We start from the raw sequence: 25,980 nt of genomic DNA on the forward strand, positions 1-25,980 counted from the left end.
ATGATAATGAAAGCTACATCCTATCCCCACCTTCCACCGCACCCCCCCAGGGGATCCTTGGGCCCTGATGCCTCCTACCTGACCCCCAGGAACTGGGGCTGCTCCCCTGGGGCACTGGTCTCTGTCTCCATCTTGAGGCTGTCGATGTGGGCGATGGAGATGACTGTGGCAGCCACGTACCAGGGGAGCCCCATAAAGGAGCACAGGGCCATGAGAATGCCCACCCAGAACAGGTCCAGGTGGTAGCCAGCAGCCTTCTGCAAGGGGTGGTGGGAAGAGGGATGCTTCTGGGGAGCTGTTCCTCCCCAAGCAACCATTCTATGGAACATGGTTCCAGGGCTCCTCTTGCCTTCCAAAGGGTACTGTGAGGGGGCTCCACCCTGGGGTGCTCTGGTCTCACCATCCCATCTGGGAGGGTGAGCAAGGTAGGCACACAGGTAATGGAGGGGAAGGATTTTCAGCCTGGGAGGGCCCTGAGTTTGGGTCCCTGAGGAGAAGGACCCCCATCTCATGGCCATAGTATCTCTTTAGTTCCTGAATAAGGGCCCAGCAGGGTGAGGCCTGAGGCCAAGCCTAGAGCAATCCAGATTGGGAGGGAGCTGGGGTAGCTTGAGTTTTCTCAGACCCAGAGGCAGGAAAGGAGCTGCAGGAACAGGAAAGGCTAGGAAGTTTCTCTGCCTCAGGGCTCCAGTCCCATCCACCTTCACCATCTGCTCAAGTTCTCAAGTTCATGTCCTGAGATGCTTGAGCTGGAGGGTCACTTTAGGAGGGGCAGAGGGTCTGTGCCCAGTGGCCCAGCCCAGGACTTTGTCCTGGTCCTCAGACCAAGTCACCCTGGCCCTGTTGGTCTTACCCACACCCGGAAGTCACAATATCCCTTCACTCCCACCCCGGCACACCAAGTAGGAACTCCAGTCTTCAGCTCTCATATTTTCCAAGCCCAAAGCATTGAAAGAAGCATCATATCCCTCCTCCATTACTTCTGACCTTGTGGGAAGAAAGAAGTGTGCCTCTGCGCCCAGCACCAGCCTTACCTTCAGCTTGTTTTCCTTCCGGTTGACAATGACAGCTGTGATCTGTTGGTCCATGAAGATCAGGATGGTCACCAGCAGGGCAGGTAGGATGCTTGCAGGGTACACCCACCATGGGTTCTTCCCAAAGGGGGCCACGAACCAGCCTCGGTCAGGCCGTGTGGGCTGAGCAGGAGCAAAGGGAGAGGCCCTGTCCTCTCTCCCTTATCCCAGGGCACCTGCTGCCCGGCCCGCTCTCCCGCCTCCTTTTTCCCCATCTGGGTTGCTTTTCCCTTAAACAGATTAGGCATCTGCAACTTTAGAGACTGTGGAAGCAGACAGATGCAGGAAGGACTGTGAACATAGACGGCGTCTGTGGAACTAGGGTGATAATTTGTGGCAACAGCCCAAGGATTGCTTGGGAAACAGAGGTATGGCTCAGAGGGCAGCCAGGAGAGAGTGTGTAGTCGCTAGCTGCAAGATACTAAAAAGCAGAAATGAAGCCCTGCAGGCAAGAATAGAGTCTGAGGGCCCCACTGCCAGCTGCTTCTGCCTCTCCTGAGTCACTTGTCAGAGTGCCTGATAGATTGATTGTAAAACACTGACCAATTCAGACCTGAGGGTTGAAAATAAAGGATCATCTGTGCAGAAGCTGGGCTGAACTTTATCTTTTATTTTATTTCAGAGAAAGAGGTAATTTAATTTCAAGACCGATATGAGTTTTATGGGTTGTGTTTAAGTTACTGAGGAGAGCCCTGAAATATCTTGAGGGTCAAGAACTCAAAGATAGGCAGGATAAATTTTAGAATCTGGACTCGGTACCCTTGAGAGACAGTGCTCTTGTGAGAGAGCAGGGCTCCAGCTTAGCTATAAGCACATAGCACAGACTCTGGACTAGTAGGTAGTTTCTTAGCAGTGATTCCCAGACTTGAGCTCGTCCCAGCATCACCTGGAGGGTTCCTTAAAATGCCAATTACTGAGCCTGGCCCCCAGCATTGCTGATTCTGAGGTGGGCTGAGAATTTTTACTTCTAACTAGTTCCAGGATAAGGATGTGAAACTGGCCGAGGGACCACATTTTGAGAATCACTGTTTTAAGGGATCATTTTCAACAGATCCCCATTCGGTCTGGCTTATAGACTGCCATGAGTCAGGGAATTGGAGACCCTCAAGATGCTTTGGCTGGGCTGGAGGATGGATTCCAGCACCTTCCCCACCCTGGGGTTACAGAGCAGGATTTTATTGTGAATATGTCCCCATCACCACCTCATAGGACCAGCGCTTGGGAGGCTGTGTGCAGGAAGGGGTGCACCCAAGACACACACCAAGAAAACTCCCTCTCTTGGCTGTGAGGAGGAAGTGTGATGAGCACAGAGGAGAAAGGACCTGGGTGGTGGGTGGGCAGTGTGGGTGCCCAGAGCAGGGGTGAGGAGCAAACCTTGATGACACTGGGAACGTGCAGCTTGGGGGTTTCCAGGCCAAAACAGGCATCAATTCCACAGAAGAGCAGGATGGAGAAAACGATGGAAAAGTCAGCGACCAAGGCCCGGACCTGGAGGAAGAAGATGAGCAAGTGAGTGATGCCCTCGCCCCACTCCAGACAGACCCAGTTCTCAGGCAGTAAAGAGCAGAAAGGTTGAAGTGTGGGCTAGGAAGTCGCAGAGCCGGGTTCCAGTCCTGACTGTGCCCCTTGCTAGCTGGGTGATCTTGGGGAAGCACGTCATTTCTCTGAGCCTTGGTGTCCTCCTCTGTAAGATGGAGATGACGATAGTGTAAGTGAGCACATGGTAGTCAAGTTGGAAGTCATTATGATCCACGTGGCCACGGCCGCCAGTGCTGAAGATGTGTCACCCAGCAGGTGTATGGAGGGAAGGACAAGGGCTGAACTCTGAAGGAAACTGTAGCTCCTAAAAATCTGTGGCAGGTTGTTGTGCCCCACCTGGTCTGGGGGAAGCACCCCAATTCCACTAGTGATCCCTGGATACTCTTACATCTTCTGTCCACCAAGAGTCCCCAGCCACTTGCTCCTCTGTTTTCAGGAAGGCCTTCCTAGACCGGGTTCTGAACCTGACTCCCTGCCCTTTCTGAATCAGTGACCTCTGACTGCACAACTCCACACCAACTCAACATCCAGAAGTCTCAGGATAGACTTACATTATGTGAGTTTTTAATTAATTACATACATTATTTTAACAACTATTTTATTTTATTTTATTTTTTGAGACAGAGTCTCAAGCTGTCACCTGGGTAGAGTACCATGGCGTCATAGCTCACTGTAACCTCAGACTCTTGGGCTTAAGCGATTCTCTTGCTTCAGCCTCCCAAGTAGCTGGGAGTACAGGAGCCCACCACAATGCCCGGCTATTTTTTTGTTGCAGTTGTCATTGTTGTTTTAGCGGGCCTGGGTCAGGTTCAAACCTGTCAGCCCCAGTGTATATGGCTGGCACCCTACCCAATGAACTACAGGTGCCGCCATTAATAACAATTTTAAAGGGGAGTACACGGTGTGACCCTTTTTAGATCTTTTTAGAGAAGGCAAGTTTTTGTTGTTGTTGTTGTTTTTAGATAGAATCTTGCTCTGTCACCCAGGCTGGAGTGCAGTGGCATTATAATAGTTCACTACAGCCTCAAACTTTTTACTACAGCCTTAAACTCCTGGGGTTAACTGATCCTCCTGCCTCATCTTCTCAAGTAGTTGGAACTACAGGCATATGCCACCACATCTGGATAATTTATAAATTTTATTTTTAGCTTTGGGGTCTCACTATATTGCCCGGGCTGATTTTGAACTCCCACCTCAAAGTCTTTCCACCTTGGGCTTCCCAAGCATTGGGATTATAGGCATGAGCCACTGCGTCTGGCCCAGAGAAGGCAATTTGAGGTGCAGAGGCAAGCGACAGCACATTGACTATTCCCTGCACTGCCTACTCCCCTTTAAAATTGTCATTAAAGTAATATATGTAATCGATTAAAAACTCACATAGTATAAAAAGACGGTGGAAAGTAAAGTCCCCTACTTCCTTTTTCTTCACCCTAATTCCACCTTCCTTATATACCATTTATGTCTGCTTGATGTTAGTTGTTCTGGTGGTTTCTTCCATGTCATTAACCAATATGCTTATAGTTCAACATTTTTATTTACTAATTTAAGGCATTACCTATTGATAATCATTTACACTATCCTTCCTGCCCTTATTTTCAACCTATGGGTTTCCTCTGGACTTTCAAGTTACATAATCAAGCTTGTCTTTCCATGAACATTTGCCAATCTCTCCCATTCTCCATTGTGTCAGGTGAGGACTGCTGCCCCATCCTTCCTGTCACCCCCTCCTCTCCCTTCCACCCTTTTCCTGCAATACTTCCACTTTGATTTTTACACTGTTGAAGATGAGAATACTCACAGTCTGTTCCTTAAACACAGGACTTGGGTGTTTTATCTATCAGTCAATTCTAAAAGTTGTAAATCAATAACAGCTTGAAATATGATGCTCATATAAATATTGGCAGAACCCAGTAGTGTGCTAGGTTTACGCTTCTTTTTCTACAATATTCCTAGCATCTAGATCAAAAAATTATTAAGTTAAACCATATGAATTTGCCAGTTTTGTAAGTCAAACCAGTCAAATACATGTAGAGGCAATTTCACGTGGTCCAACCCATTGAGAAAGTGCCAGCTGCTCTCTAAACTGGATATACCTTTTTTTTTCTTTTGAGAACAGTCTCAGTCTGTCACTCAGGCTAGAGTGCCATGGCATCAGTCTACCTCACAGTAACCTCAAACTCTTGGGCTCTAGCAATCCCCTGCTACTTTTTCTATTTTTAATAGAGACAGGGTCTTATTCTTGCTCAGGTTGGTGTCAGAGGTCTGAGCTCAAGGGATCCTCCTAGGGTGCTAGGATTACAGGCGTGAGCCACTGGATGCACCTTTTTGCTTTCCTACCTAACATTCACCTCCAACACTTGGTATTCCATTATCTGTTCACAAGTCTGATGGGTGTGAAATGGTGTGTAGCCTTTCTCTGGAGCACTAAATTCCAACCAAGACATTTTTAAGTAATTTGAAGGGAAAAAGTTGGTAGCACAAGAATTTCACACTATGTGTTGTCCTATAGGCAACAGATAAACATTCTCAGACATTCAGAGTCACTGCCGTAGAAATTTTACAGAAGAGGAGACTTAGGGATATGATCTGGTTGGAAGTGGAGAGGAAAGAAGAGGATTATTCTTAAGGATGCATTTGTATTGTAGGCACTCTATTCTCAGTTTATATATTGCAAAGCTTCCTAAAAAGATTTTTACTCTGTATATAAAAAAAATGATGGGAAAAATTTAAGTATTCATATCAAAGACTTTATCCTTATTATTATCAGTATTAGCAGTGGTAATAATTACTTAAAACAGCTTTAGGAGAGTTTTCCTGGGGTTTATGGCAGGAGTTGCTAAAATTCTTCTGAGATTCTCTTCCCAGGACGTAGCCATTGCTCAAGTATGAAAATGCTGGGAGATTTTTTGTAAATTAAAAAAAAAATTGAATTAGCAAATGTTTTTTTAGAGACAGGGTCTTACTCTGTCACCCAGCCTGGACTGCAGTGGTACAATCATACTAATCCCGACCTCTTGGGCTCAAGTAATACCCCTGTCTTGGCTTCCCAAGTAGCTGGGACTACCATGTGCCAACATAGCTGGGTAAATTTTATATATTTTTTGTAGAGCTGGGCTCTTGCTATGTTTCCCAAGTTTATCTTGAACTCCTAGACTCAAGGAGGTGGCTTCCCTAAGTGTTGGGATTATAAGCATTAGGAGCCACCACTCCTGCCACAGGTGCTATTTTGATTAATAAGTGTTACATTCCAGTCACAAACAGGCAGGATTTAGAAAAATCCCCAAGTACCTAGGAATAAATCTAACAAAATTGCTCAAATCTTCAAGACCAAAACCTATAAAACATTATGGAAAGAAATAAGATCAAAATCGATGAAATGTACCATTTTCATGAATCAGAAGACTTAAAATTTGAAAGACATCAATTCCTCCCAAATTTATATAATCCTATCAAAATTTCAAGAAGTTTGTATTTTGGTGAAATTTAAAGTGATTCTGAAATTCGTGCAGGAATGTAAAGGGCCAAGCTAATATTAAACAAGGGCAAAGAGGGAGAGTTTAGTTTAAAAGAGGAAAAGACTTATTATAAGTTATGAAGCAAAGACTATGATATTGATGTAAAATAATCAATGAAACAGAATAAAGAACTCAGAAAGAGACCCTGTCATATAGGAACATTTGATACATGGCAAAGGAAGTGTTGCAAAGAGGTGGAGTAAGACTTTTTTTCAGAAAAGTACTGGAAAAAATGGTTATTTATATAAAAACACAGTGAAACATGATCTCACATTATATTTCAAAATCAATTCTGATGGATTATAGATATAACATGAAAAACAATTAAAATTTTAGAAGATAACATAGGAGAAATCTTCTGTCCAATACATTTCCTTGAGGAAATTTTGATATATTTGATCACAGCAAAACTAGGAATTTCTGTTAGTCAAAAGATAACATTAAATATGGGGAAAAAGCCACAGAGTGGAAAACGATGTTTGTAATATATGATCACAAAAAGGTTTTTATCCAGAATATATAAATCAGAAAGACAAATGACTCAATAGTAAATAAACAAGAGATTTCAACAGACAATTCCAAGAAGAAAGTCAAGTGGCCACATGGCTAATAAACACATAATAAGGCTTTCAACATCACTAGTCATCAAGGAAATGAACATTTTAAAAAATACAATGAGATGGGCGGCACCTGTGGCTCAGTGAGTAGGGCGCTGGCCCCATATACCGAGGGTGGCGGGCTTGAACCCGACCCCGGCCAAACTGCAAAAAAACCGCTGGGTATTGTAGCAGGCGCCTGCAGTCCCAGCTACTCAGGAGGCTGAGGCAAGAGAATTGCCTAAGCCCAGGAGTGGAGGTTGCTGTGAGCTGTGACATGACATCACTCTACCGAGGGCGAGAAAGTGAGACTCTGTCTCAAAAATAAATGAATAAATAAAAATACAGTGAGATAACTACTATATAGAAATGCTAAAGAAAAAAGCCTGACAATACCAAGTATTGTCGAGGGGTCTGGCCAACAAGGGAACCTAGTTTTTTATGACTTAACTTGTAAAACTCCAGCAGGTCAGTGCCCGCGTGGAGTCCATCCTGTCAGTGGGAGACTCAGCAGGGCCTTCCTCAATAGTGATCACCATAGGTCCCCACCTAACTGCAGGTGAGCTTACCTTGGTAGGAAAATAGCGGCTGAATTTGAACTTCTTAAGCGTCAGGGTCATGGAGTATGTCCCAAAGAAAAGGATGAAGGACATGAGTGCCAGGTCTGGGATGTACTGGCAGGAATTCCCGAGCAGGCGCCCTCCGTAGCTCAGACACTCCTTCTTGCTCAGCAGGGACCAGTCCAGGGCTGTGAGGTTGAGGGGGTTGTACTTGGAGACCAAGCAGAGGAGAGAGAGTCAGGGCTTTCCCAGTGGGTCAGCTGTGTCCTTCCCCTTGCAGTCCCTAGGCATTCCACACTCTCTGTAGCCATCCTGTCCATGACAGTGGCCTCAGCAACAGAGTGATGTTTCTATGGGTAGGCTGGGTAGAGGAATGACAAGCTGGTGGCTCCCTAGGCAGATTAGGGGCTGACACATGTTTCTTCATTGTGTTCTAGGATGTGCTGCTCTGCCAGCGAGGAGCAGACTGCAGGGAGGATGCCCAGCAGCAGGTCTGGCTCCTGCCAGTTAACCACAGGTCCCACTGGTGCCTCCTTTCTGCAGTGTCTCACATCTGTTCTCTCCTTTCCCTCCCCTCTGTCACACCCTTCCACATATTGGGGCTCACTCCTTTGTCAGTCCCCTCTTGGGTCATTTCTGCCACTTCCCTCCTTAGTGTCCCAAGTGCCTAAAGTCCAGGGCATGCACAACAATGAAATTTTGCATAGAAATTATGTACATATATACATATTCTTAAGACTAATGAAAGTTGGAAGAAAGAAGAATAACTTTTAATATACAGGGTCTTCTAAAGTCTTCCTACATAAGAAAAATGAAGCTCAGCCTGCCTCTTCACATGATTTTTTCTTTTTTTTTTGTGGTTTTTGGCCGGGGCTGGGTTTGAACCTGCCACCTCCGGCATATGGGACTGGCGCCTTACTCCTTGAGCCACAGGCACCGCCCCACATGGTTTCAAGTGAATAAGCACAGAAGCTGCAGGCTGAGTCCCCAGCACCTGCTTACTGTCACTTCCTCCCCTCCCTTTTGGTCTAAGGGTGTAACAACATATCTTGGAACATGTTCACCATGAGTGGGAGAGAAGAATTCTTGTGTGTATAGAATGAGATGGCCAACATGTGTGTGTGTGTGGGGAATATGTGTGTGTATATATATATATATATATATATAATAATTTATGTATATATAATAATATATACATGTAATTGAATTATGTAATATGTAATTATATAATTATGAATAATAATGTAATTTTTCATTTTCTCTATGTATGGTGACTTTTGGGATGCCCTGTACATTACAAAAATTAACGTGCACATGATCAGGAAAGCTATGGAATGAGATGCTTGCAACTGGTTCTAGTGAATGTTTGGACTGAGAGCAGAGTGGTAGTTTGTTATAATAATGGTCCCCAGTGAACTGCACCTTCCCATGTCCATGCTCCCTTATAGGGTGATACTGACCACCCTCCCCTCAAAGGTGAAGTCTACTTTTCCACCTCATGAATCTAGACTGGCCCTTGATTGGCTTAGACCAATAGGGAGGGAAGGAAGTGACAGTAACCAGGTTCTGGGGACTCAGCCTCAACAGGCATGCAGCTTCTGTGCTTATTCACTTGGAAACCTGAGAGAAATCTCAGGATGGAAAAAAAACATGTGAAGAGAAAAGTCAAGCCACAACTGCTGCTTCATCTGAGCCAAGGCCCCAGCAGACCTGCCAGCTAAATACAACCACAGCAATGAGTCCAGGTGGCATGAGCAGAACAGCCAGCCAACCTACAGAATTATGAGCAATATACTTGCTGCTGCCTTAAACCACTATGTTTGAGGGTGGTTTGTTATGCAGCAATAGATACAAGAAGTCAGGAGGCCAGAAACATTCTTCATGGTGTGCGAGTGTCCTGCACAGAGCTGTCTTGCATTCTGGGGCTCCATCTCCTGTGCCCCTCAATCACTAGAGCAATTTAAAATGCCGCCTGCAGGGCTGCATTCCTCTGCTGCCCCCACTGGCCTGGCCCCACCTCTCTTTCCTAGCTTGTCTCTTGTCATGTCCTTTTTCAGTCCCCACCTTCACTCCGTCTGTCTGGGCCTCTCTCAGTCCTCTGCACAGTTTTTTTTTTCTTTCTTTTTTTTTTGAGACACAGCCTCAAGCTGTCGCCCCTGGGTAGAGTGCTATGGTGTCACACAGCTCACAGCAACCTCCAACTCCTGGGCTCAAGCGAGTCTCTTGCCTCCACTTCCCAAGTAGTTGGGACTACAGGCACCTGCCACAACGCCCGGCTATTTTTTGGTTGCAGCCGTCATTGTTGTTTGGTGGGCCTGGGCTGGATTCGAACCCACCAGCTCAGGTGTATGTGGCTGGCGCCTTAGCCTTTTGAGCCACAGGTGCCAAGCCTCTCTGCACAGTTTTGTGCTTCTCCTCTGCCCTCTGCCTGTGCTATTCTCTTGGCCTGGAATGTGCTTTTCTCTGCACAATGTTTTTCCTAGCTTTGAAGAGCAGCTCGGATTCCCCTTTTTCTGTGAGGCTTTCCCTGGCCTCTCCAGCTTGTCTCTTTCTGCCTTCAAAGGTAAAGCACACATTTGGCCTTTGTTCAATGCATGGTGTGCTCTGTTTGTGCTGTTCCATGACTTTCCAGGGTCCTCACCACAGGCATATGAAAGGTAAGTATGAGGATGGAGCCATATGGGTTTCCTAGTTGCCTTTTTAGTCCTCAGTACACACAGCACCTTGCATGTAATGGGAATTCTGAAATAGTCTCTGACTGATTTAGTTTTTTCTCCTTCAGAATCTGATACTTGAAAAATTTTATTTTTTATTTTTATTTTTATTTTTTTGAGACAGAGTCTCACTTTGTTGCCCTCAGTAGAGTGCTGTAGCGTCACAGCTCACAGCAACCTCAAACCCTTGGGCTTAAGCCATTCTCTTGCCTCAGCCTCCCAAGTAGCTGGGACTATAGGCACCTGCCACAGTGCCCAGCTATTTTTAGAGACGGGGATCTCGCTCTTGCTCAGGCTGATCTCAAACCCATGAGCTCAGGCAATCCACCTGCCTCAGCCTCCCAGAGTGCTACGATTACAGGCGTGAGCCACCACGCCTGGCAAAAAATTTAGGTTAAATTGCCAACTGGGATGTATGGCAGGTAACTTGCCCGTGTGGAGGTATCTTAAGAAGCAACCTCAGAAATGCTAAATATCCACAAATCTCCCCGAAGGCCAACCAAGTGCTACTCTTGAGCTGGGTTTGAACTTCCCATTGTTAAGCCACTTAGGCTAGGACATCATCTCCTGAAGGCCACAGTCATCATTACCAGGAAAGGCAGACCAGATATGGGGGCCCCAGGGACTAAGGTGTGCAAAGAAAAGATCAGATCCTTGAGTGGGGGAGAACTAATAAACCTTCTGGGGCTGGGAAGTGGCATTCATGGGTGGGAATTTGGGGTCCTAGAAAGGGAAGAAAGATGAATGAGAAGCTCTGTTTATGCTTATTTAGGGCTTCCTGACTGCCCTAAATGAAACCATTTGTCATCTCCTCCTCTCCTTCCTTTTTGTATCACATTTATACACAAGGATTTAACAGATGAGGCATGCTTTCTCATGGGATATTTACAGTATACTTGTATACATACGATGGTGCACTTACAAAGGTGACAGAAGGTCACTCTGCAGGTGACCCTGATGGGTAGCTGGGGCTGGCCTCTGTAAGTCTCGGTGGCCATAAGTTGATCTCAGTTTCTCAACTCTTTTCTCACTCCTTCCACAAACAAAAACACTTGAATGTCTGACTGAAGGGGAAAGGACTCACCAGAGAAGCGTTGGTGTTGGGTGCCAGCAGGGCTGAAGCATTGAACACAGTTGTATTCACTGGGGATGAGAGGGTGAAGGTCAGCTGTTGCTGGGCCTGCCAGGAACCTGTGTCCCCCTGGGCATCCTCCACCCCATCTCCCCCAGTTCCTCTGAGCCAAAGTTGGCTTCCATTTTCACTCTCCTTACTTTCTCCAAGTTAGGGAAGGGTTGGTGGGACAGAGCCCTGGCCCCAGCTCTGACAGAGCAGCTGAGCCATCCTAGGACAGCTCCTGCCTGCCAGTGAATGCCATTTTGAAACCTGAAATGATGTATCTGGTCCTTAAAAGGTTAAGACAAAGGAGTTAATAATGTACCTTGTGAATCCCTGCTGCCCAATGAATCATTCTGGGCTGTCAGGCTTAACAATTATTTTCAAAGAACTTACTCTATGCCATGCACAACGCGAAACTCTCATTTGTTCCCAAATCTCCATGAAGTATCTCCATTGTATAGATGAGGTAACTGAGGCCCAGAGAGATTAAGTAGCTTTCCAAAGGTCACACAGCTCATACTTGCAGCCATGGTCCCACCCCAGGCAGGCTGGGCCAGATCCTATAAACCTCCCAGCTGGGCACAGAGAGCTTCCTCATGCTATTCCCCTCCATAAACTACCCTTCCTTCCTGCCCCTCTTCATATGTGCTTTTTTTAAGGTCCACTGAGCCAGTGAGAACTTGTTGGCTTTGAAATTATCGTCTCTAATTTATCCCTTGAATGCAAACTGAGGAAAGTTAAACCAGATTCTCTGCCAGGTGCGGTGGTTCACACCTGTACTCCTAGCACTCTGGGAGCCCAAGGTGGGAGTTTGAGACCAGCCCGAGGAAGAGCAAGACCCCAGCTCTACTTAAAAAAATAGAAAACAATAGTCTGGCGTCATGGTGGGCACCTGTAGCCCCAGCTACTCAGGAGGCTGAGGCAGGAGTTTGAGATTGCATTGATACTACAATGATGCCACTGCACTCTATCTGGGGTGGCAGAGCGAGATGCTGCCTCCAATAAATAAATAAATAAAACCCCAGGTTCAAGACCTGAAGGAGAATCAGGAGCCCAAAGGGGCTGCTCTGAGCTATTCACTCTGCATCCTGTGCCAGGCACTTCCCTTCCCTGGCCTCGGTGTCCCTCACTGCGATGGAGCATACAAGGGTCCCTTCAGGGGCCACGAGGAGAGTTAAGAGGAGTCACAGTCACTGACTTCTCAGTTTCTTTCCTTCCTTCCTTCTTCCTTATTTCCTTCCTTTCTTCCCTCCGTCCCTCCTTTCCTTCCTTCTTTTCTTCCTTCCTTCCTCTTTCTCTCTTTCTTTTCTTTTCTTTCTTTTTTTTTTTTTTGCCCAGCCTAGAGTCCCAAGCTATCGTAGGTCATAACAACCTCAAACTCTTGGTCTCAAATGGTCTTCTTGCTTCAGCCTCCTAAGTAGATACAACTACAGGCAAATGCCACCTTACCCCACTAGTTTTTCTACTTTTAGTAGAGACGGGATCTCATTCTTGCTCAGGCTGGTCTTGAACTCCTTAGTTCAAGCGATCCTCCCACCTTGGCCTCCCAGAGTGCTGGGATTACAGATGTGAGTCACAGTGCCTACCCCTATTCTCATTTCACATGACCCTCTGCTCCCTGCACCTGCTCTCTCTTCTGCCTCCCTCACTCCTAACTCCTGGGGCCAGGCTTTCCAGGTATGCAGATACTCAGAAAGAGCCAGGAGGCCCCCTGCCTTCCCTTCTCCTGAACTGCAAAGATAGAAGCAAAGGCTGGGCACTCCTCCCCTTCCTTTGGCCAGTGAAGGCAGGCTCTGCAGTTTCCTGCAGCAGATCTGGGGAGAGAGGGAGGAGGCCCACTGGCCAGTTTGCTAGGACCAAGACTGAAATACGTTGCAGGCCTCATTTGGCTCCTGCCAGTTGACTAGAAACCCAGAAAGAAGAGGTTGATCTTGGGGCTTCTCCCAATCTCTAGCAAGTGATCCCACTGCTGCTGATGGCATCACAAGGCCCCTCAATGCCATTCCCTTCTGGGCCATGTGGGGCTGGGAGGTGAAGGCATTCAGTTTTGAGCCCAGGAAGAATATTCCTAAAATCGCTACAAACACGGAGGATTGTTTTGAAGATGGCTTCACTTATTAGAAATCAGGGATATCAGTTGTTTTTCCTCACATCACTGACCACAAGAACATGATGTTCAATTGAGGACACAGAGAAAGAAGCTGGGCAAGAAGCCTGACCCAGGGCCACCCACTCAAGTGCTGGAGAATTCCTGGCTGATGTTTGAACCTCGGGACTTCAGAAGTATTTCCACTACCCAATATTTTCATTGGACCAGACATTCCTTTCATGTCTTCTGCTTAGGCTTATCAATTCTTTTGTATTGAGAAGTTTGTACAGTTTATCTGAAATCCATTTGAGATGCAGATGGAAGAAATGTAACATGGGAAATTCCAGAAAGTTTCCAACTATCAAATATTTTAAAATTTTCGTGTTTACAAAGTGGTACTCACTTGGGGTTGAAAGCAGCCAAATCAATGTGTGCAGCGTTTATAAATAGAATACAAATCAGTTACAATGGAAACAAAATTAAATATAAGAGAGAGTGGTGAAGACTGACAAAGAGTGAGTATGCCATAGTGAGACCAGGCTTTGCAGAGTATGGAACAATCAATAAGCAGGTGGTCCATAGACTGGGAAAGACCCTTAAACCCCCAACCCCTCTCCTCAGTATCCCAAATATCTAGCACTTACCACATTCTCCTAATTAAAACTAACTTGTACTGGTTTCAGCTTCTCTATTCTCTGTGAAGAAATTGAAAACCTAATCTTACTGGGGTTAGTGGCTAATAGTGGCTCAGTATTACTAATCAGCAGTTCAATAGAGCAGTGGTTCTCAAACTTGAAAGTGCATCCGAATCACTTGAAAGGCTTTTTTTTTTTTTTTTTTTTGAGACAACCTCAAGCTGTCGCCCTGGGTAGAGTGCTGTGGCATCACAGCTCACAGCAACCTCCAACTCCTGGGCTCAAGTGAGTCTCCTGCCTCCACCGCTGGGGGAATTTTTTGGTTGCATCCATCATTGTTTGGCAGGCCCGGGCTGGATTCGAACCTGCCAGCTCAGGTGTATGTGGCTGGCGCCTTAGCCACTTGAGCCACAGGTGCTGAGGCACTTGAAAGGCTTTTGGATATACATATGGTCGGATCCTACCCCAGAGATTCTGATTCAGAAGGCCTGGAGCGGGGGCCCCAGAATTTATATTTCTAAAAAGTTGCCGGATGCTGCTGGTCTGGGCACCACGCTTTGAGAACCATGCCAATAGCATGACCCAAAGGAATGAGGTGACATCAGGCACTTGGGCACGGCCAGTAGGGAGCTATCTGGGAACAAGTGGCTTTATTATGCTCCTCAAACCTTACCTTCTATGCTCCTAGTTTCCCTGTGCTTAAGGCACCCCAGGTTTGGTTTTTTCTGTGGATGCATTATTCCATATGACTCTAGAGTTTGGACTGTTTCTAAAAGAGATCAAAGACCTTTGCTTCTAGAAGACATGTTTGGGAAAACTTTGTGTTCAGAGCAATGAATCCACAGTCTGGGCGGCACAAGCACCAAAAAGGAGTGCTCTGCTGGGTGCTGGCCCACAGAGGCAGGATTCACCCCAGGCAGAAGGGAAGGGCCTATGGGAGGCTCTCCTTGCTCTGGGCAAACAACATGCCCTGGCTTAGGACAAAGGGGAGCTTCACCTATCACTGGATTTTAATGGAATAACTTAAAATTAATGATGGAAAAATTGAGTCTAGATAGACTTCTTTACAGTATCAGTACAGTGTCAGAGAAGAGAGATAGAAGGACAATTCAATTCCTTCCACAAGGCCTGGGCTAAAGTAGGGCACACAATAATCATACAACAAATGTTTAGACTGGCTTGTGATGAATTTTTTATCCACAGTAATGTATTAAGGGGCTGACCAACCCAATATCTACTTATTTCCTCCAACTCAACCTGGGTATAGATCTGAAAACCTCACAAGAGTCCTACAGGACGGGCAGGACCAGCATTGCTATTGCTCTTTTATGGCTTGGGAAATGGAGGTTCCGTGTGATCTTGGGTGGTCTCTGGACCTCAGTTTGCTCTCTCTGAGTCCAACCTGGTGGTGCCTGGATATGTGTGTACGGATCTCCTGCTCCTGCTCTGTAGCATCCCTGGCAACCTGGGAACATCCCACAGAAGACTCTCGGGGGCATGATTATGACTGTGAAGGGGATCAGAAGTTCAGACACAGGGAAGCTTTAATATGCATATGACAGTTTTTATGGCCAGAAAGTAACTCCACAGGAATGGCACTATTATCAGTTCACCAATTCAGCCTCCCACCCAGTGTGGGGATCCTTTTTACAACATCCTTGGCAGATAGACCTCCAGAGTGTCCAAGTGACTTGTTACTAGCCGAGGGTGCTGAGACCTCTCATGGCGGTGACTCCACCACTGTAAGTTCTTCTTAAATTCAGCCAGCATCTGGCTCCCTGGAACTTCTGCTCCCCATTCCCCATTCTGTTCTACATCTCATGGTTACTGAGGGTGAATGCGTCCTCTCCATGACATACCAGTCTTCTCTCACATCCCTAAGAGGCTGAATAACCCCAGGTTCTCCAGCCATTTTTGAAATGGCATGGTTGATGGACCCTCTACCCTGCATGTATTCCCATTTATAGGGATGTTCATCCATCTGGTATGGTCTCGCCTTACAAGATGTGTTACCCCTCTGGCAGCACAGTGATGGGCAGAGCTCATTGTAGCACGCACTATGGAGTTGGGGGGTGCATTACACACTATGGATCTCCCTCTGGCCTGGGCAGCACTTCTGACAAGTGTGTGGCCTCCACATCACCCCACACCAAGGCAAAGTTGCCTACTTCTTCCTGGGGTATACCCATGCTCTCCTGATTATAAACCTGGATGCGAGTATTGTGACTCTTATGAGATCTACTATTCCCATGGCTTCCTTTGGAAAACTGGGTTTAAGACCCTGCATTTGCTCCCTTGGAGCAGTAAGCCCTGTGCTGAGCAGCCCTTCCCATATAGGCTCAGTCTCCTGCATTTGAGTAGAGAGCTGTGGTGGGATAGGGAAGCGGGTGGGAAGGGGGAGGGTCCATACAACATCTGGGGTTACCGGTCACCTGTGTCAGGGGCGACGCACTCGCATTTGTAGGTGGTGATGGAGTCGGGCTTGAAGTCCATGTTGATGGGGTAGTACCTGAAGGCACTGATCATCTTCTTGATGGCATCATAGATGAAGATGAAGCTGATGAGGGTGGAGAAGCCCTCCTCGGTGAAGCGGGTGATGTATTTAATGATAAAGCTGGCATCTGTGGCCACCAGGACAAGGCACTGGATAGCTGAGTGTAGGCCAATCCAGAGGCGGAACTCCATGTAGTCCAGGCCGTTGCCTCTGGAAGGCAGAGGGAAGGGAGGGGCCTCCAGCCCAGGGCTCCTGGCTGTGCATGGCACAGATGCCCATCTAGGGACTGTAAGAGGGCTAGAGACAATTCCTGGGTGGAGTTATCTGATCTCTGAGATCCCATGGGGGTGGCAGGAAGACACAGGAAGCACCAAGACATCTCAGTGCTCACACAGTTGGAAACAGATACCCAGAGTAAGCAAAAAAATGGCATTTCAGGGTAACAGGGCTCGAGCGGGCCTTAGAAATGATCCAGTTCCCAACTCTCATGCTGTAAATGAAGGCAGCTAGGCCTAGAGTGGATTTGGGAACTGCCCAGGTCCAGGTGCAGCCTTCTGACATGTAGCCCAAGACTTTTTACACTGCACTGACCTTCAAGTTGTAATTGCTCATGAGCCTCTTCTTGTCTTGGCTGGTCCCTATGGGCTGTTCTAATATGCACTAGGGTGGCTCAAAGGCAGGTATCTGGCAGGAGTCAGGAGGGACCACCTGGAGCACCATGTCCCTCCTCCCCTGTACTTAAGGAGGGCTCTGGTACCTCACTCTAGCCTCCCCTTTGAGTCTGTTCCCCTGCCCTGGCCTTAGTACACTGCCAAAGCATGAGAGCAGGCACCTGGGACACCGAAGGACACCTACTTGCTGAAGTCAAAGAGGAGCTTCTCGAAGATGAGAATGGGCCCTGTGCTGCTGAGGATGATGAGAGGCTGTCCCGAGAAGAGGCAGAACAAGGAGCCAGCCATGGCAGTGCCCAGGAAGCTCTCCATCACTCCCTGGAGACATGAGGAGTCTGAGGCTCATGCAGAAAGGAGCAGGGCCCTCTCCACACAGTGGTAGCCGAGCCAGCCCTCCAAGGGCCCCGGCCTCATTGTGTGGCCTTTGTTCTGAACCCTCCTCCCCTTCTCTGCTCCCTGTCTCTTACTCCACAACATGACCAGGGTTGCCCTCCCTAACTCCATTTGTATAAAGATTCTGTGTGACTGTTAGGGCATCCTATAACCTAGAAAACAGTGGATATGCTTGTCCTTGTATCCATTTTCCTCCCACAGTAGTCTAATCCATTCCTCCATCTAATTATTCACTCATCCAAACATGTATTTGGTCCTTTTAGAGGTCAGATCATCCATTCATTCATTCATTCAACCTCTGTTAAGTTCCTATTATGTACCAGACCCCCAAAATGAGCAGAGTATTGACCAGGAGAATAGAGTTAAGTGGAGTGATGGGAAAGTGTGTCCTAGGAAGAGGGACAGTGTGTACAAAGTCTGGGGTTGGAAGACGGCATGTCTTTGAAGAACTGAACAATGATCAGGACTGATGGAAAAGGGAACGTGGAGTGGGAGAGCAGGGCAGGGCTGCAGAGAGGTAAGGAGGACCCAGTCAGGAGGACACTTGGGGAAGGAATCCTTGAATCAGGGATGAGGCCAGCTTTCTGATGGGGATAGCTGAGAGAACCATGGTGTCAGGTGTTATGCTGGGGGAAGCCCAGTAGCAGCAGGTCAGGAGGGAAGATGGATGAATGTTGTCTGGGCAAGCTGGGGACTCCTGAGGAGCAGCCACACGCATATGCCCAGATGGCAGCTGGACATTGAACCTGAAGCTGAGGAGAGAGGGGTGGCTGGCAATAGGCATTCACCTCAGTTTATCTACAAAGGGTGCACTGAGCTATCCAGTGGCTTCACTCTATAGGCACCCATCAGAGAAGACCCTTGCCTAGGAGCCTAGGAATTGGGCTGGTGTCTCTGCTGAGCTGATGTTTTCTCACAGAGGCCTGTGTTGTTGTCATGGTGGGAGGTTACCATCCTTCTAAAACTGTCTTAACTCCAAACTAAGAATTCAAGGTTGGCTTAATTAAAAAAAGTGTGGGGAGAAAGCCACATTAGCAACTCAGTTAATGGAGTTGATTAAATTTGTCCAAGTATCAGTTCATTTAATAGCTGATTCCCCTTAGAAGTCTAACCTATCTATCTATCTATATATATATTTTTAGAGACAGAGTCTCACTTCATCGCCCTTGGTAGAATGCCGTGGCGTCACAGCTCACAGCAACCTCCAGCTCTTGGGCTTAGGTGATTCTCTTGCCTCAGTCTCCCGAGTAGCTGGGACTACAGGCGTCTGCCACAACGCCCGGCTATTTTTTTTTGATGCAGTTTGGCCGAGGCTGGGTTTGAACCCGCCACCCTCGGTATATGGGGCCGGCGCCCTACTCTCTGAGCCACAGGCGCCGCCCTTTAGATCTTTTAATTACTGTTAGATGATTATTTTTTATTTTGAAGGGTAAAGAATGACAAAAAGGATGGCCTCTGCCTGGATGGTGAATGAAACCTTGGGTGGGAAGAAGCTTCCTGCTGCCACCAGGTGGCAGCAGATTTTACTGGTTTCACACTTGCATCCTGTCTCACACATACCTGATAATTGTCCGTGGCATCGCCCAGAAGCCCACCAAAGGTGATTGCGTTGGTGATACAGCCGAGGTAGATGAATAGGATGGCAGAGATGGACTGAATATGGAAACCATCATAGAAGTCACTTGGGAACCAGGGCAGCTTCCTCTTGATGTCCAGGAGCAGGCCACCAAAGAACCTGCTTAAGACAGGCCCAGTGGGTGCTTTCTCACCATCAGGAGAAGCAGACTATTTACAAGGACCTGCAGAGTCTGGGGCAAGCAAGGGAACTTGGCGGGTGGGGGGCGGGGTGGGGAAGGCAAGGATCTTTCCACCAGAACCTTAGGATCTGAAAGTTTGTGGTGGCTCCATCCACACTGGAAAGGGTGGACTTAGACAGCCTGTTTGGGAAAGGGACAGTCTGATGGAATGGAAGTCCTTGGGGTCACTAATGGTGATCCCCTCACATGCCTGATTATCCCCAGGGCCCCTGCCTTTGGGAAACACAGGTGTGTCCAACTTCAGGAAACAGAGACATTCCAGATTATAACACAGATTAATGAAGGACAAATTCTAAATTTGTAAGAGGTATTCTTTGCTCTCTAGAACAACTAAGAGGGGAATTTTAGGTTTGGGGACAGTGTTTATTGGGGTGCTATTTCCCTTAGTTCCTAATGCACTTCTTAGCATGCAGTAGAGTTTCTCAGCTTTGACACTATTGACACTTTGGATTGGATAATCCTTTGTTGGCAGAGGGGAGGAAGGTGTCCCATGCATTGTGAGATGTTTAGCAGCACCCCTGGCCTCTACCTATTAGAATCCAGTAGCGTCTCCCCCTCCAGTTGTGACAAACAAGAATGTCTCTAGATATTGCCAAATCCCCTGGACAGGGGGGCTTCATTCTCAAAGCTGTAATTTACTCACAGCTTTGCAGAACCATGTCCAATCCTGGATCTAAATCAACCCGAGTGTCTCCAAGGGCTGTCAGAGAAACCCAGGAGAATTTTCTCTGATTTTCTTAAAAAAACAGAAAATAAGTTTTTGAATAGATAATCTTGGGTTTAGCGAAAAAGAAAGGACTGTTATGAATTGACTTGTATCTTCCCAAAAGATATATTAAAGTCCTAAACCCCAGGACCTGCGAGTGTGACCTTACGAGGAAGTAAGGGTCTTTGCAGATACAATCAAGTTAAGATGAAGTTATTAGGGTGGACCCTAGTCCAAATACATTAGGGTGTCCTTGTAAGAGGGGGAGAATGCTGCATGAAGACAGAGACATGCTCAGGGAGAAGTCAATATGGTGACAGAGGCAAAGACGGGAGTGATGCAGTTGCAAGCAGCCAACACCAAGGATTGGTGGAGACCACCAGAAGCTGAGAGGAGGCAGGAAAACTCTCCTTGGAATCTCAGAGGGAGCATGGCCCTGCCAACATCTGATTGGAAACTTCCAGCCTCCAGAACTGAAGGTGAATAACTTTCTGGGTTTTTTTTTGCAGTTTTGGCCTGGGCCAGGCTTGAACCCACCACCCCGGGTGTATGGGGCTGGTGCCCTACTCCTTGAGTCACAGGCACCACCCAACTTTCTGTTGTTTTAAGCTACCTAGTATGTGGTATTTTGTTGTGGCAGTCCTAGGAAACAGGTTCTAGATAGGAGGGTATGTAGAGAACAGTTTGACTTCCTCCACTCCTGTGTCTGCTCTCCCATTCCCTTCTCTTGGATCTCCCTTTTTGAGATCCAGGAGGGGCTTTGAGGGCTCTGGGAGGGAGAAAGCACCCTGGTCAGAGCCCATGGCCTGAGCAGGTACTACAGGCAGTGGTAGGGAAGGTCCCAAAGGCTGAGAGAGAAGGGGAAGAGGCCTAAAGGACCGCAGGGTCACGGTCAGGCCTGAGGTGGGCACCTTCCTGTCCAGATAAGCTCTTCTCCGACTTCATGCACAGCTGGCATCTCTCCGTCATCCCCGCCGCTGGCTCCACTGGTGCCACTGCCACCAGCCCCGCAGCCACCTCCGCCGCCGCCTCCTGCAGCCATACCACCACCTCCTCCTACAGAGCCGTTCATCTGGCCCAGCTCCGCCAGGGAGAACACAGATTTCCTAGAAGAGGAGGGGGACCAGGGAGAGTGGAGCCCCCAGTCCTGGGAAGGGCCAGCACCCAGATTTTACAAATGCTCAGTTAGCTTGCAGTTTATTTTAAAAGAAATAAAGTGATACCAGCAAAGTTGAAACTCCCTTTGCCCTCCCCACTTCCCGACCTCCTCACTGAGATACACACCTCTTGTCAGCAGAGGGCACTTTTTTGGGGGGCTCGATTCGGATATTTGGGTCCCATTCTCCAGGGGGAAGGACAATGACCTCATCCAGAAACTCATCAATCCCTGCGATCAGATCTTCCCGATTGCGAGCTTTATAGGCCACATCGCTGAAGAGCTGGCAAGGAGAGAGGAGGGCGAAGACTGGTTCTCTCTGAAGGGCTCGTGTCTAGTGTCAGAGGAACCCTCTGAACCACTGCTCGCCTGCCCACTTGCTCTGGGGTCTGGGGATGAGAACACAGCACAGCAGGGAGAACATGGCCAGGTGGACCTGAAGGCAGTCTCCGTGTTCTTTCCGCAGTTTACTTAGCCTTTCTGGTTTCAGTTTTCTACACAGTCAGCACCTTAGGAAACCTTTGCAGTGCCCAGTCCAAGGAGCTCGGATGTTTCACATCCATTTTCACCTCCCAGCTTTTCACCCTGGGAAGCTTGTCAGTCACGCTGTCTCCAGAGCGTGCATGCTCTGGAGTGTGATCAGGTTATCCCTGCGTTAAAGTCCTCTAGGATCCCCAGCACTCTGGGGACAGAGTGTGAACTCTCAGCTCTGCCTACAGGCTCTGTGGAGTCTCTGGCTCATCTGTCCAGTGTCACCTCCTGCCCTCGAAGCTCTTGCACTGAACCTACATCGAACCACTTCCATCCAGCTTCTCTAAGCCCAACCTTTGCCCTTTGTCTGGAATGCCCGCCTTCTAGGCCTGTGCTGGGTCTAGCTACCTCCTGATCACCCCTCGCTTTAAAGCCCTCTCATTCGTGAAGTCCTCCCAACTCCCTGGGCAGCTAGCATATGGTTAATGTTACTGTATAGACCAGGGGTCCTCAAACTACGGCCCACTGGCCACATGCGGTGGTGTGATTGTATTTGTTCCCGTTTTGTTTTTATACTTCAAAATAAGATATGTGCAGTGTGCATAGGAATTTGTTCATAGTTGTTTTTTTTTTAACTATAGTCTGGCCCTCCAACGGTCTGAGGGACGGTGAACTGGCCCCCTGTTTAAAAAGTTTGAGGACTCCTGGTGACCTTGACTGGTCACTCCTAAAGGACAGTGATTCTTCCCTGATTCCCATAATCTTCAGCATCTGGCACAGCACCTGCTACACAGCAGGTGCTCAGAAGTACCTGCTGGACAAGTCAGTGAAGGGGCCGCACCTGATGGGAACGTGCTTCTGATCACCACTTACGTCATCCACCATGAGGGTTGCAATGGCGCGGCCAATTTCATTGTAGGATTTTGCTCTCCCGGAAGGACCCAGTAGTATAAACAGAAATCTGCAAAGAAGATAAAGGAGGAGACAAAGAAGATGTAAGAGGAGGAGGAAAGTGAAAGGGAAAACAGAAGCAGGTGAACAGAAGAAATCTTGGCCCTAAGCAGGATCCATTCTTGGCTTTTCAACTTCCCTCCTTTGAGCCCTATGTTTGCTTTGGGGGAGCACTGCCTCTTCCACTCCCACTGGGCCCCCCTTGGCACCCTCGTCTTCGTCCTGCTGGCCAAGCCCACCTGACAGCTTCCCTCCTAGCTGCTGTCTCCTTCTCTGTTATGCTTATTTTTAATGAAATCTCTAAAACTCTTCCCTGGTCAGAAGATCTCCCTCCCTGGCACACCAGTATGTTGAGGGGTGTCTCTGGCAGTAGCGCTGGACAGCTCACTTTCTGAGGGTGGCACGGGGCAGGTGACAGTGGCTCTCACCTGGTGGGGACGGGCACCTCGGTCACCCCGCCCAGCATGGCAGACTGGATGAGACGTACGAAGGCGATGAATGGCTGGTCCAGGAAGTCCACCTCACCCACGAGCACGTTGGAGGCCTCTGAGTCCTTCGGGATCTTCTTCATAAATTTGTTTTTCCGCTGGTCAGGGAGAGGGAAATGAGCTACCCGTGGATGCTCTCTCGCTGCCCTTCAGTGGATACCTGCCGTCACTCCCTCAATGCCCTTCAGACGCTTGGAGGCCTCGCTGGAAAAAATTCTCCCAACCTGTTCCGATGGTTCCAGCAGACAGGCTTTGCTTTCCCTTTGCTACTGGCTTCCCGGCTCACAGGAACCCCTGGAGCAGTCTCCAAATCTGTGGGAGACTCCTGTGCTCCCAAGCCACCCCTAGGGTACCTTCCAGGAAAGCATGCGACTATCAAGGTGGCCTCTCTCCAGTCCCACTGACTAGTGTCTGATCAGGGCAGGAAGGTCACTTTGGCAGACCAGTGGAGTCTGATGTGAGAAGTACTGCAGACAAACCCTGCCCTGACTTATCCTCTGTGTTCTTGACTTCAGCCCTCTTGTAAAAATGCCCCTGGCCCAGTTACTTTCAAGTTCTTCTTAGTCTTTACTTTCTCAGATTGCTTTCCCTCTGGCCAGAGAGAGGATGGATACAGATAGATTCATAGTGGGAGGAAAGGCAGTGTCCAGAGAGGGCAGGGCTGGCTGCTGTCCACAGTGGCCACACGGGGAAGGGCTGGTTCTGAGGAGAGCTGCTGTGGACACTGCAACTTTCCCCCCAATCCCCTGGCTGGAAGCTCCCCTGTAGGTTTAGAAATGTCTGTTTCTTGCAGGCACAGAGAAGACTCAGGTTCCCATCCCCATGGAGGGGTCATTGTGGGCTTGGGTATGGCCAAGAGGTCCTGCCACTTTGTGCCCATAGCTGTTTCCTGACTCACCTGCAAGGGGCCATGGCACATATTGGGCTGGTTAGAACGAGGAGAGGGACATGAGTGAGGGCTGCACCTTGATAATCTTTCAGATCCAGTGGGGGGAGGGAACATCTCCAAAACTACCTGTCAATCATCAACAGCCCCAAGGATCCTAATGTGATGAGGAAACCAAGGGCAGGAGTTGACGTGAAGGCCAGAGTCCCCAAGGCTCAAAAAGTCCCTTTGTCTGGGGCATAGTCATTTGATTAATAAGCAGCGATCTTCAGGGTGGAGGTCTGGGTGTGCCAGGGCAGCCACCATCACCCTACCAGCTCCAGGACCCTGGCATCAGGCAGGGAGAATGTCCAGGGAGTGAGAGGAGAGGTGAGGTGGGCAGGAGCACCCTGCAGTGGTCCTGGGGTGGTCCAGCCAACTCACTTGCAATCCAGGAGAGAAGGATTGACATAGGGCCTTGGTTTTTCACTGTAGGTTGTGACATGTTTGGTCAGAGGCCAGGGTGGTAGAATCCCAGAAATGGGGGCATGCTGATGTTCTGGACATCCTGGCTTGGCCACAGCCCAGGCACAAGCCCCCATGACCAGGGCACTGCTGACCCCACCTCCTGACCCCACTGGACTCTGTTCCAGCCCTGTACTGTGGCTTCCTTGCAGTGTGGCAGTGCTGTCTGAACCTATTCTCTGTTCATGGGGGAGCTGCTGCTGAGAACAGCTATGGAGTTTAGGTTTTTTTCAGACCAATGATGAAGAAAGTGCCTGCAGAGCAAATGCCCTGGGCTTGTACCTGCAGAGCACCCACTGGCACATGAGCCCCAGTACTGCAGTACTGAGCAGCTGGGTCCCTAAACCAGGGAAGCATTGCCTGGTGCAGGTGACACTAGTATTTTCATTACCAGTTACGCCTTGATTAAAATAGGTTATGAAAGTAGGTAATGCTTTCTTACCATGGCTCTGCTGTCTGTATGCGTGACGAAAAGTGTTGACTTTGCCACATAATATTATGGAATTCTGACTGGTTCCTAAATTACTCCCCAATTGAGGGGTCTACAATCAGACTGCCTGAGTCAAATCAAGGTTCTGCCACCTTTCAGCAGTATGGATTGGGCATGTTCAGTGCTTTATGCCTCACCATTTTCTGATGAGTAAAATGGGGGTGACAATGGTGCTGTCCCGATGTGGCACAGTGCAGCACACCCAGTGAGTGGACCTTACACGGTGGCTGATCTTGCCATTGTTATTATTTTGTTTTTGGCCACAAAGGACCCCCAGGACACGAGGGACTGTCTTGGTTATGCCTTCCATCAGACTTGGGGGGGACCTAAAAGGCCATGAGGTCACCCAAGCTCCTGAGGATTCCTCACCACATTGCAGGTTTCCTTTGTCACCTTACTCCTATTCCGGGGGCACAGGTGAGGGATCATGGACCCTTCTGTCCTGAGGTATACAGGAACTGAGGGGCCTCCTCTAGGCAGAATTCCCAACCTGTTTGTAGGATTCTGATCTCATTAAGAGATCAAGTTAGTGGGAGACCAGAGGTAATGTTCTCCTGTCCCATCTGAAGAAGAAAACACATTATTTTGGGTGGTCCAGTTAAACAACTGCCACTGTTCTCCCAATAGGGAGGATCAGCTTCCTTCTCTCTGCCAGTCCCAATCTCTACCCTGTCTTTAAAGGTACTCGTGGGTCACAGGGGAGGTGAAGGTCTGTGTGCTGGTCCTCTCTCTCCAACAGAGCCCAAGCTCAAGGACAGCTGGCATCATCTGATCTGGTTCTCTGTCCCCCACTGTTCCCAGGGCCTGGCACAGAGCCAGCACCCGGGACTCAGTACCTGACTGACAGGTTGGGCAGTCACCAGGGCGGCCTAGTGCCCCCACTGGCATCCTTCCTGGGGTCTTCTGGTCCTTCAGGGGAGTGGAGTTGTGCCCACAGAGGTCCCCTGCCCCTGAAACCAGAGATTCTTCCTGCCTGGGCCCTCCACTGCAGCCAAGGGCAAGAGCTTTGCTACCTGGTCTGTGTTTAGTGTCCGGGAAATGTCATTCATGCTCCTGCTCTGGGCGTGACCTAGGAGACAAGAAAAAAAGGTACATCAGGGAAGCGAGGCTCTCAC

At 48.4% G+C, this 25,980-nt stretch overlaps 1 protein-coding gene across 5 annotated transcripts in view; it reads right to left on the reverse strand.

Moving 5' to 3' along the window:
* The window catches only part of SLC4A5 (solute carrier family 4 member 5), a 103,980-nt gene that overhangs the window by 16,054 nt on the left and 61,946 nt on the right, over positions 1-25,980 (reverse strand). For 2 of the 5 annotated variants that reach the window (XM_053587805.1, XM_053587804.1), the window contains 13 exons: positions 25,879-25,934; positions 22,926-23,083; positions 22,420-22,507; positions 21,204-21,358; positions 20,831-21,025; positions 18,957-19,131; positions 17,188-17,321; positions 16,271-16,542; positions 11,082-11,140; positions 7,293-7,493; positions 2,448-2,561; positions 1,035-1,196; positions 79-257 (listed from right to left, as the gene is read on the reverse strand). In XM_053587805.1, coding sequence (XP_053443780.1) covers positions 79-257; positions 1,035-1,196; positions 2,448-2,561; positions 7,293-7,493; positions 11,082-11,140; positions 16,271-16,542; positions 17,188-17,321; positions 18,957-19,131; positions 20,831-21,025; positions 21,204-21,358; positions 22,420-22,507; positions 22,926-23,083; positions 25,879-25,934 — 1,948 coding nt within the window. Of the gene's footprint in view, positions 1-78; positions 258-1,034; positions 1,197-2,447; positions 2,562-7,292; positions 7,494-11,081; positions 11,141-16,270; positions 16,543-17,187; positions 17,322-18,956; positions 19,135-20,830; positions 21,026-21,203; positions 21,359-22,419; positions 22,508-22,925; positions 23,084-25,878; positions 25,935-25,980 lie in introns of all 5 variants that reach the window. The other 3 variants (XM_053587801.1, XM_053587803.1, XM_053587802.1) reach the window with 2 other exon arrangements.

The sequence above is a fragment of the Nycticebus coucang genome, chromosome 4 (assembly GCF_027406575.1).
Source record: "Nycticebus coucang isolate mNycCou1 chromosome 4, mNycCou1.pri, whole genome shotgun sequence".
NCBI classification, from domain to species: Eukaryota; Metazoa; Chordata; class Mammalia; order Primates; family Lorisidae; genus Nycticebus; species Nycticebus coucang.